This window comes from Carettochelys insculpta, chromosome 11, assembly GCF_033958435.1.
Source record: "Carettochelys insculpta isolate YL-2023 chromosome 11, ASM3395843v1, whole genome shotgun sequence".
NCBI lineage: Eukaryota > Metazoa > Chordata > Testudines > Carettochelyidae > Carettochelys > Carettochelys insculpta.
The window spans coordinates 10444514-10456762 of record NC_134147.1 but is presented as its reverse complement, the minus strand read 5'-3'; the positions used below and the strand labels follow the sequence as shown (position 1 = coordinate 10456762).

General features: G+C 44.4%; 1 protein-coding gene across 6 annotated transcripts in view; it reads right to left on the bottom strand.

Annotated features, from left to right (window-relative positions):
* The window catches only part of ATG7 (autophagy related 7), a 357839-nt gene that overhangs the window by 319100 nt on the left and 26490 nt on the right, over positions 1-12249 (bottom strand). For all 6 annotated transcript variants that reach the window (XM_075006212.1, XM_075006211.1, XM_075006210.1 and 3 more), the window contains 3 exons: positions 11732-11849; positions 10303-10380; positions 5045-5161 (listed from right to left, as the gene is read on the bottom strand). In XM_075006212.1, coding sequence (XP_074862313.1) covers positions 5045-5161; positions 10303-10380; positions 11732-11849 — 313 coding nt within the window. The remainder of the gene's footprint in view (positions 1-5044; positions 5162-10302; positions 10381-11731; positions 11850-12249) is intronic.

The window sequence follows — 12249 nt, the reverse complement described above, 5'->3', positions numbered from 1 at the left end:
CCCTAAATAACAGATACATCTCACTGTTAGGGGAGGCTGAGAGCTCTGATCTGTCCTGAAAGTATAAAAATATTTAGCCCAGGATCAAATATTAGTATACACTGATCAGGATGTTGCATAAAGATCAGCATCATCCATTCTATCCGCTTTGGTACACCACTTTTCAATGGTCAACTGTAATTGCTTCTTTAGGTCCTTAAAGCTACATCTGCACTAGAATCATCTGTCTACAGAAGTCACTGTCAGAAGAGATGTTCCAACAAACTTCTGTTGACAGACTGCATCTACACATAAAAGCAGATTGATCTTTTGATCCGCTCTGTTGTCAAAAGGACCCCCCAGAGTATGTACACAGCTTTTTTGTCAACAGTTTCTGTCAACAAAACGCATTGTATGTGTAGACAACTTCTTGCTGGTTTTGTTTTTTCCAGAGAAAGTCTTTAGTCCCCAGTTCTGTTTAAAAATGAAGTACAAATAACCACAATAATTAAACTTTCCTTCCTACTTTCAAAATACTCAATTGTTATTAACTAGAGAGGTAAGGCAAGAATACATCTAAATCATTTCTGGGGTTACATTTTAATTGTATTCCACTGTTAGATGACAAAATACATTGTGTAGTATGTTTGTGCTGTGGCATCAACTGTGCTTCTCACAAAGGGAACTCTGCTTGCCACTAATTTCTAGTGGCATTAAAAACATTTCACAGTTCAACACTAACTCATTTCATTAAAAACAAAGGGTACAATTGAGTAAGTATAGGATTTCTTTTTACCTCTGCAGCAAAGATTAAACAGACTCCTCCCCTCAGGTGTTCTTAGTTCCTTTCTTCCCTGCACAGTCATACATTAACCATTTTTATAGTACTTCTACAAATAATCCAGGCCTATCTTTCCAACTAACATTCTCCTAAATTAGAAGAATGATTATGATTACTTATTTTCAGTGAGAATGCTTTAGGTCAGTATTTCTCAAGCTACATGGCAAGGCTCCCAGGGAAAGCATGGAATGTGCCAAGGGAGGTAAGAATTGTGGGGCTGGTTTGCTGGTTTTTTGTTTTGGTTTGTTTGTTTTGTTTTTGTTTTTTTAATAGCTCTGGCTGTTAGCTTCAGATGGCTGAGGTTGGTGCAGAACAGTCATGCATACCCAGGAGGTGGGGATGTAGTGGAAAGCTAGAGCCCCAGATGGCTGGGGTTGACAACTGGAGCCCTGCCACATGGGCTCAGGCTCTCCTTCCCTCCCGGTCACTCAACAAGAGGAAACCCTGGGCTCAAAGGCTCCTCTTTTCAATCTCCCCAAAACCCCTCACCTGGAGGAGGAAGAGCTCCACAGAAGTAAGGGTGGCAATGGGGAACTAAGTCTGTTGTGAAAAGTAATTGACAAGGATCACTATTCACACTGCCCCCTTTGTCTGTCTACTGCTGCCTTCTGATCCAGGCACCCAGCAGTCACTGCTCTATGGTCTGCTTTCAGAGCTGGGTGGAGAAATATGCACTTGGAGGAGAAGGACATAAAAAGTGCAGACACAAAGTGTGGGGGAGGGTGCGGGTTTGAGCAAATAAGTTTGAAAACCATTGCTTTTTATCATCACCATATTTTCAGACAAAATAAAAAACTGACAGTTCTCTCATTATGAGCCATCAATTAAAAAAAAAAGACTCCGTCACCGGCCATGTGCTAAGATGAAACAGTACTATTTACAAATACATGCTCAATTTGTCAAATTCAGGTAAGACCCTTTACATCAATCTTTACTAGTGACTCACATCTTGCACTATAAGATACTTCAACTACAATAATTTTAGTCAAAATAATAAAATGTTTCAAATTCTACAACAGACATACAGTTAAAGACATAACTGTAAAGAAAACCGATTTAAAAATCAATGCTACTAAATAATTTGATTGTGGTGAACTTTCAGTTTCTCTTCAAAGAGCCAGAAGCTGTTGCCAGACACACAGTCTCTCTATTTTCCAAACTGTTTTCATGAGAACATTACTCTGTGGCCACGTCTACACAGAGCTGCTCTCCCAACAGCTCCATGTCAATGAGAAGTCTCACAATTGCAAATGGCTGCTCATTAGCATAGCCACGTGAGATTTCGCTCTCTGTAGAGGGTCATGCCAGCAGTAAACATGCTGTTTGTACGGGTCTCTGCTGGATAAATCCCGCTCTGTCTCTTTCTGATCCAACCCAACACCTTTTTCTTTGCTACCTCATCCTTTTCTGAAGTCTGATGGCTCGCTCATCAGCCAAATGTTTCCGTTCATGACAGACTCTTGCTATCCCACTAGGGTGACTATATTTCCCAATGAGGACACCTGGCCAATCAGAAGAGGGTGGGGGGAAGGCAAAGTACCATTTGACCTCAAGTTCAAAGGGAACCTCAGATTTAGACACTTCTTAAGTTTTTGGCATTTGACAGGCTAGAAAAGCATTTGTTCAATACAAGAAGTATTCCAATTCTCAGTCCTTCTAGGAACCTTATTTTGCTTTCATGTGTCATCTTGTTTTTATTTGTATTATGATGAGGGCCCTCAAAAGCTGGGAGTGGCCTGGGCCCCTCTGGACCTGTGAGAGGCCCTGCTCCTAACATGCTTTAAAATGTTGCAGGGCCAAGCAGAGGAGGTGGGGGCATGAGGGTCTGGGCTGAGGTGAGTCTCAGGTATAGGTGTAGTAGGACTTCTGGTTTGAGGCCGGGCCCAGCAAGCTCAAGCCAGCTCCATATGGTGGGACCAGGGAGGTAGCACCACCTCCACCCCATTCATTCCAGCAGCCACCCACACTGTGGCAGTAGGGAGGCTCAGCTCAAAAAGTCTGAAAACAGCTCAGGGTACGGAAAGAGGAGTGGCCTAGAGGTTGTGTGCAGGTAGGAACCAACTGGGGGACGTGTGCAGGCAGATCAGGGTTCAGGGAAGGGTAGCTAGGGGGCTGGATGCATACAGGCAGCTAGCTTAGGATGCAGGCAGGAGATCGCTCAGGGAACAGGCAGAGTGTAGTCTGTGGCTGTATTCAGCCAGGGGGCAGCTCAGGGTGCGGAGAGGGGGCTGTGTGGGGGCAGTGGGTAGCCCATGATGCAGAGAAGGGGTGGCTGTGGGCAGGCAGCCATAGCTAGAGGCTGTGTGGGGGCAGGGAGGGGTAGCTACAGTCTGTGTGCCAGGATGGTTCCCCTGCACCCTGAGAGCTCTGCCAGTTAGAGAACCAGGTCCCCCACTCCTGCAGCTCTTACTGACTATGTCAGAAGAGGGGGCTGGGAGAGGCATGTCTCTGTGACTACCCTACACTTTTATTTGAGGGTTTTTTTTTTTGAAGGCGGGGGGTACACAGGGGTCTCCAGGGCTCGGGCATCTGGTCCTGCAGCTCCCGGCTTCATTGGCAGGAGAGGGGGGAAGAGCAGAGATCAGGGCTTCAGCCTAGGAGAAGCAGCATGCTGGGGACTGGGGTCCCAGCCTGGGTAGTGGGGAGGAATGGTGCCCTAGGGAGCAGGTGTTCAGCCTGTGGAGATGGGTGCACTAGGGACTGGGGGCTTCAAGCCCTCTGTTCCTGTCCTCAGCTCTGTGGGGTCACCAACTTGGGCATTCAGCTCTACATCTCTCAGCTTCAGTGGGGGGCACAGGGGTGCCAGGGATCGGTGCTCGGCCCCACAGCTGAAAAGTGCTGGCAGACCCAACCCCTGTTCAGAAATGCTGCTGTAGGGCACAGAAGGGGCGGGGTGACAAACACACCCATCTCCTCCCACTGGTTTCGTTCATTTGCCTCTGAGCCCGCCCGACAGCACCACCTGCTGGCCACTTGCCTGCCCGGCAGTCTCCTGCCAGCCACTATAGGAGACTGCTGCAGCTCCACTGACTGTGGCTACCCAGCAGGGGAAGCGCTGGAGCTGAAAATATACAATTGGCTTTTTTTAAAAACCCATTGGGACAGTGACCTCATATACAGGACTGTCCAGGCCAAAACAGGACTGATGGTCAGCCGATATCATACCAGCCTCCTTTTCTGTTAGGGACATTATCATCCCATTGTTCTTCTTTCCAGGCCAGCCATGATGGTCTGTGGACACCAATATTCATTAATATATATCACTTGTGTTGCAGTAACATCTCCAGGCATTCCCACAAAGATTGAGACCCCATTGTGCTAAGTAGTGTGCAAACACAAGAAACATTCACTGCACTGCAGGTGTTCGTATTTCCAGTAAAACAAGAGACACAAAGGGTGAGAGTGCAGTATAAAATTTCTCTTGGGACTTACCAAGCCCCTACTCAGCCATAGTATTTCTAACTAGGCTAACAACCAGACCTAGTTGGAAATTTTTTTTGATTGCACATTTTAAATTGGAAAATGCTTAATCTGTAGAAATCATAATCAAGTGCAGAAAAACAGTTTCAATGAACTGCTCATTTAAAAAGAACGAAAAAAAAGCTTTGCTACTGTCCCATTTTGACACTTTCTAAAGTTTTTTTTATTCTGAGCCTCTTAGAACTTTACATGAATTTATAGTAAAAAAAAAAAAATAGTACAAAACATCTAAAATGGTCTAAATTGAAACAAAGTATTTCTTAATGAGCAGCATTTTTCAACTGACCTGCTCTAAATAATTTTGTTTAAGCTTTAGCGTATAAAAATTGACATCTTTTAACTGGTAAGGAGCAGGAAAATTTTTTCAGAATCTCAAAAAAAGATTCTCAGGTTCATACTATTTCCAGAGCAGCTCTAGTCATAACCTAGTCTCCTAGAATACACTGACTCTAAAATGCTTAAAAATCTTTTGTACATTCAGTATTCTGTTCAAAGATACTAGCATGATCCCACTAATGTTTTACATTTAACCTCTTCAGCTAACTGTACTGTTGAAAAAGGCAATGAAATATCAATAGGAAAAATTTATAAAGTGAAAAAGAAATAAAAGTATTACATCACTGACTTAGACATAAACTAGCTACCCTAGTTAAACTCAGCAAGTTCAAGAATAAAATATGTAGCCTTACAGGCAACTAGAAAGAATGATCAGTACCAAAGATCTGACAGCTGGTGTTTGTTTACCTGGCTTGAAGAGAACCTTTCACCTAGGCAGACTGCTTGCTGAACAACAGGTACACCATCAGGTAAACAGAGAGCAGGGTAGCAAAGCCAGTAATAGAAGTGATACTTTTTTAAATCCTAGGGGGGGGGAAAACATGCATATATTAAATTACAATTAATAACCCAACCAGCTATTTAAAATTGAGTGGCTATAGCACTTCCGATAACAGCTATGGCTATGATCTTGCAAAGAGTTAAGCAGCTGCTTAACTTTGCTCATGTGAGCAGTCCCATATCAGTGAGCAAAGTTAAGACCGTGTGTAAGCAGTCTGTAGACTAGGAGACCACAAGAGTTGTGCCAACCAACTACACAATATGAAACTGAGTTAATTCCATTTTTTTATTATTAAATACATTTAATTTCTTGGCAAATATGCATTTCTATATTTTCCAATACTTAGCATTATAACACAGAGCACCTTTCATCAGACCACCTCACACTGCCTCACAAATATTTGCCATGTTTCATGAGACTCTACGTTTATAGATCACTCAGGTCATTAAGTCAAGTTATTCACTAAGGAATCACAAAGCAGGGTGTGGAAGAGCAGGAACTAGAACCCAGAAGCTTCCTAGTTTTCATCACCCATCCATGTTCAATGGACTGCTGCAAGTTTGCAGTAGTGACTGGGTGGTCCATGGACAGACATTTGTTTATCTGAAGCCAGCTCTCCTTCTAATTGCTAAATTGCATTAATATGCTGCTAGACACTCAAAAATAACATCTTAATAGGCTTTTCATGTAAATAATTCTTACAATTGCCAAAAATTATATAAGGATTTCCTTACAATCAAATCAGACGTCGTATCCACGGTACACACCATACAATATTTCAGCATACCTACATTATAATGAATTTACTCCACATCTACAGGTTGAAGCTCTCTAATCTAGCAGTGTCTCATTGGGCAGCATCCCTAGTCCAGCATGATTTTAGTTAGCCAGATATCTACTTATCATGGGTGTGGCCAAGCTTTCTGTGTTTCCATAGCTTGCTTACAGCCACCAGTCCTGGCTCTCAGTGTTCTGTGTTATTATTTTGCTCTAATTTACACCTAAATATCTTCTAAGACCCAGTATACAGTGGAAGTGTTGGTACTACTGCTAAACAATATTGGCCTGCCACGATTCAGCAAATTCTCTTGTTCGGCACCAGCCAGGTCCCAAGGATACTGGACTAGAGGGGTTCACCTCTACTAGAGAATTGACTAGACTGGACTAGAGGGGTCCAACCTGTACTAGAGAACTATAAAGCTACAAAAATCAGTTTTGCATTTTTATAAGATACCAACTGTCTTAGGATGATGTAACTCACCTGTTTTTACTGTTGAGAGAAGCTAGAGTTTGAAATGTAACATCATACATATGGGTTTTTGTTAAATAGTTCAGATAAAGATTGAATTTACATTGGTTTTTAAGTGGTTACCACTAATCTGTGACCAATGTGGAGTCCAGTCCAGTTAGAAGTTACCCTAGATTTACCTCTTCAGTTTTATTTCTCTTCTTTGTGTTAATCTTATCAACTGGTAACTGCTCAACAAGCTCTGACCCACCAAAGGGCTTTTTTTTCTGGGCCATAACATCTACCATATAACTTGCAAACATGTCCTTCATGACAACCCACCACTATTGCTTTGGGTTGGCTTCTCTGTATTTTTCCTTCCATCTCTTGGTCTCTCTCACCAACATAGTTGTTAGTACCTTACTGCACCTAGCATGACCAAAACATCTGAGTCTGCCCATCATCCTGGACAGCGCCACCAAGGAGCACCACCATGGGACAACGAGCAGCTGGGACCTGCAGCCAGCCCCACCACAATTGGTCCCACAGCCAGTTCCAGAGAGTTGAGCGATGATGGAGACCTGGCCATAGATCTCCCATCTAGCTCCTCCAGCTGCACCTCTGCCAACCGGGCATCCCCTGAGTTCATCCATGGACCCTCTGGTAAGCACCCGACGGGGTACACACCCTGGAACACTAGGCAGGGGCTCCATACTGGCCAGAGGGCTTCCTATACTCCCAGTGGACCCTGGCCAGCCACAGCCCAGCTGGACGTGGCCATTGGGATGCTGTAATAGCTGCCAGCAGCACGCAGCACCTGCTCCCATGGATAGCGCCGTGGCCCACTTCCAGGGGGAGGGGGTGGGCGGGACTGGACCTTGCAAGGATGTCACCCCCAGGGGGCCGGGAACCCTGTCTGCCTCTGTGATCCCCCATGGCCACCCTGGCATTGAACAGGGGATGGAACCTGTCACCCACAGGGATACGGGGGGTGTGGCCCACAGGGCAGGAGTTCGAGATGTTCTTTTCTTTCACATTACTGCAGCTGCACTGTCAGAGAGCCAGGAGAGCCTTGCACCCTCCATGGTCCTGGACAGCCCACCAGAGGCGAAGGACAGAGACCAGGAAGCCCCACCATGGGCACCAGGGCTTCTGCACTTCAGGAGGCACCAGATGCAAGCAAGGCCTCTTTTCACTGCCTCTGTCCAGCGCCAGGTCGAGGTCATGGAGCAGTGCCTCCGCCTAGAGGAAGCCGAGGCAACCTGGTGGTAGGAGGCCTGGGGGGAGCTGATGGGGATCCTAAGGGACGCTGCGGGAACCTTCAGGGAGCTCCTGGCCCAGCTGCCCCCCCCCAGGTGACCCATCCAACGAGCCTCCCAGAGAAGCAGCCTTCTGGTTCTACCTCCCATCCACCCCACCCCATCCCAGCGCCACCAGGGACCCCGAACGAGGGGCAGCCAGGGACCCCAGGGACATAGTGGCTTGAGGCTCTCCACCCCTATCCTGCAACAAGCCTCCCAACATGAGGTGCACCCATGTCCCCTTCCCCACTGTGGTTTAACCCCACACACACCATGTGTACATAGTTATATGGTTCTGGTCTATGCTGTTAATAACTGCACGGTTTGTTTAAATATAGTTATTTTGACCACATCCCCATGAGCTCTGTGCTGTGGGGGGGAGGGATTGTGAGGGGGTTATAGGGGGAACCTGCTGGGGGTGGCTGGAGTGGTAATTAGTGAGGTCCCTGAGGAAAGTGCTCACAGAGTACCTCCTGGATGCAGACCCCATCCCAGTGGACCTGGCTGCTAGGTGCTGCAGCCAGGCTTTTCGTAGCCTGGGCCACAGTCAGCCGCTTACCCCTGGATGAAGGCCTGCCCCTTATACTCCACAATATTGTGGAGAATGCAGCAGGCACCCACCACTTGGGGCATGTTCAGAAGGCCCACCTCCAGGCATGCTAGAAGACTGTGCCACCGGCCCTTCAAACACCCGAACTCTAGCTCCACCACATTTTGGGAGTGGTTTAGCCAGGAATTGAACAGCTCCTGGTTGGGGTTGCCTGTATAGGGCCACATGAGCCAGGCCTGGAGGAAACAGATGGCATCAGACACAGTGCACAGGGGCACTGTGGTGTTCCTGAGCAGGACTTCCATCTGGGGGATGTAAGTCCCTGCCTCCATGCAGAGGCATAGACCGGAGTTACAAAACATCCACACATTGTGGGTGCAGCCAGCCCAGCCCACATATGCGTCCTGGAACTGGCCCCTGCTGTCCACCAGGGCCTGGAGCACCACAGAGTGGTACCCTTTTCTGTTTATATACTGAACCCCACTGTGTTTTGGAGTGTGGATTGGGATATGGGTCCCATCCAGGGCACCGAAGCAGTTTGGGAACCTGAGTACTGCGAAGCTGGCAATGGGCGCATTCACTTCCTCCACACGGATCACCCTCTGCAGAAGCATGGTGTTGATGGCCCAAACCATCTGCATCAGACGGAAGGTGTGTGCATTCACGAGGGTGTAACAGGGAATGCTCACCACCCCCCATGCGCCTCCTGGCCCCCGGTCCCTGACAGGCCCCCTTTGACGAGATTCCCCTCCCCTGGGTGAGTGTATGGCCTGAGCTTGCCTCACCTTCATGACGACAGCCCCAAGACAGTGGCCTTGCCCATGCCAAACTGGTGGCCAATGGAGCGGTAGCTATACGGAGTAGCCAATTTACAGATGGCTATTGTGACCCTCTGTTCAACTGAGGGGTGGGGGGGCATCCTCGTGTCCTGATGCTGTAATGTAAGGGCAAGCCACTGGCAGAGATCTAACGCTTAACTTCCTCACCCCACAAACATCCCCCCTGCCCCATCCCTCTGCACTTCTGATTTGCCAACAATAACAATTTTTCTGATTTGTTAATCTTGATAACAATTGTTGGATCTCTGTGCTTTATATACTGAGTCTGTTCTGTTAAGGTTATGATCTGAAAAAGTGGGTCTGTCCCACGAAAGCTCATCACTTAATAAATTATTTTTTAGTCTTCAAAGTACTACATTACTACTTTTCTATTTGTGGGTGGGTTTCAAATCATTTTGGGATCCTTTGGGTTGAAAAGCAAAATAAAAATATAAACCATTACACATTATTGAACTGCATGATTGATACTGTGGATAAGAGTGTTTGTGCTCCTGTGATGGAATTGTTGGGCAATATTCTCTTAGCACTAATTCATTCCTGCAAATCTACTGCTCAGAGAATAAGTGAATTACGCCTGCAAGTTCATTGATCAGTCTTGACTCTTAGGGCATGTTTACACTACAGAGTTATTCCCAAAAATCAACTGTTCCAGAGAAACACGCCCACACTATAGGGAAGCCCCAAAATAAGCAAAACTTATTCCAAAATAGCTTGTTCACACACATTAGAACCTGTTTCAGACTAGAGACCCCAGAAACACTCAAGTAATACGTCTACACAGCAGCGTTATTTTGGACCAAGCTATTGCAGAATAGTTGATTTCAAAATAGTCCCTCTTTCCTATCTATACAGCCCCTATTCCAAAATATCTATTTTAGAATAGGCGCTATTCTTTGTAGAATGAAGTTTACGGAAATCAAAATACCATCCACTAGTTTGAAATTATTTCAAAATAGTGGTGTTGCTGTGTAGACACTCATGAAGCTATTTCAAAATAGTGGTCATTATTCTGAAATAACTTTGCTGTGTAGGTACACCCTTATAGTCCTCATTTGGCCAAGGAGTGTAATTGCCACGATTTATTTTTATATACGGAATTTAAGAATTCTTTAAATTTATAGGGAAACGTGAATGTCTGAAACATAATCCAGTAACTACAATAGTCATATTACTATTTTGCACTGATATGTTTCATTATTACTTTTGTTTTACTATTCAAAGTATGGAATAAACTGAATTTACTTACAGCAAAAGTCAGCAACAAGAATGTGTTCAAGAGCATGGGGTTTTCAAGTGCAGCCCCTGATTTTATTGACTCCCATATCTATCAGTGGAAAGGAAGGGGGAAAAAAAATCACAAAAAGAAGCACAAGAAGAGGTTCATTCATCTCTCCTTTTTCCATATATGTTAAAACCTCAATGCTAATGTTAAAGGGTTGACAAATACATGAGCAGGGTGTTAGATTCACATGATACACTGATTAAAATGAATAGTAACAGAGAGGAAGCCGTGCTAGTCTACACACTATCAAAACAAAAAGCAGTCAAGTAGCACTTTAAAGACTAGCAAAATAGTTTATTAGGTGAGCTTTCGTGGGACAAACCCACGTCTGTCCCACAAAAGCTCACCTAATAAACTATTTTGCTAGTCTTTAAAGTGCTACTTGACTGCTTTTTGTTTTGATTAAAATGAGTTACCTACAGAAACTCCATCAGGAACCACTGATGACTAATTGGTGAAGAGCCCATCAGACTCTAAGAATATCTTTGAGGATGGGTGTATGAATATATTTATAATTTGTGACTGGTTGTTTGTAGAATTTATATATGTTTAGATAAAGTTACAAGCAAAGTTATGCTTAATAACATTTACAAAACAGAATCAACATTCTACTTGTGACTGTATTTGTTGTTTTCTCGGTCTTCATGTGTTTACTTCTCTACTTCTCTTTAAGAGGCATCATTAAGTTTAGGGCATCATATCTATCACATAGTAAAGGAGCACCAAGTAACAACAAAAGGGAAAAAAATTAATGACTCTGAATGATGTGATGAGTAAGAAAAAAAAGAAGAGAGAAACAAAACAAAAAAAAAACCACAACTTTACAATCCTGATGTAACAGTGACCTAATTAGGAAATCTAGGAATGAGCACAAAGAAAATTCAAGCAAACTTTTTTTCAAGTTTGTAAATCTCTCTCTGCCATCTCATGTTATTTAGTGACTTCTCATATAAGTTCTCTTCAAAGAGCAGACAATTGGACCGTCTCCCCTCTAGTTGAAAAGGCCAGGCTGAGTTACCTCTCCGCTGTTGCATCTGCTCAATCTTCACGCCATTCCTTATGCCCCAAAGTGAACTGTGAGAATCTGAAACCCAAAAGCTGGTTTCTGGGTTTCACAAAAACAAAGGTCCCTGGAACACAGATACCTGAGCAAGTCCAAGAGTGCTGCTACTATCAGACAGATGAGAGTCAGGACTGAGGTTAGTGAGCATCATCATCTAACTACTGCTTTCCAGGGATGATCAGAAGCAAGCAGCAGACACTAAATTGCCTTCTCCAAAGTAATGGTAGCCCAAAGCTGAGACCAAAGCTGAGATGGGTCAATGGGGAATGACAGTTTCTCCCCTCTCCAAATTCTATTTTCTCTACAAATGTATATAATTGTTAAACGCACCTCATTTGCTGCTTTTTCCAAAAGTGACTTCTTATCAAACGATTTGAAAGATTCAAAAGTGTTGGTGTTATATAATGTTCCAACAGCAGGACAGCAGTGTGCTGGGGTGGCAGCATTCCTAGATAGGAGACAAGGACACTCTTGGTAGCATAGTAGCCTTTTTTGCAAGAACTTTCATTAACAGTAAACAATGGAAGCTCTCCCATTAAGCTCCAAGGATGCACAGTTTTCCAAGGTGGCTTAATCTAATTCTTGACACCCCCCCTACCCCTCTGCTCTCTGATTTGCTCACCTTGATAATTTTTTTTCTAATTTGTCAACCTTGATTACTATTTTTGCTTCTCTATGCCTTAAATATTGAGTCTGTTCTGGTATGGCTATGGTCTGAAGAAGTGGGTCTGTCCCACGAAAGCTCACCTAATAAATTATTTTGTTAGTCTTTAAAGTGCTACTTTACTGCTTTTTTGTTTTGATTCAATGATATATTTTTTGTTATTAAAACCAGACACAATGTTACT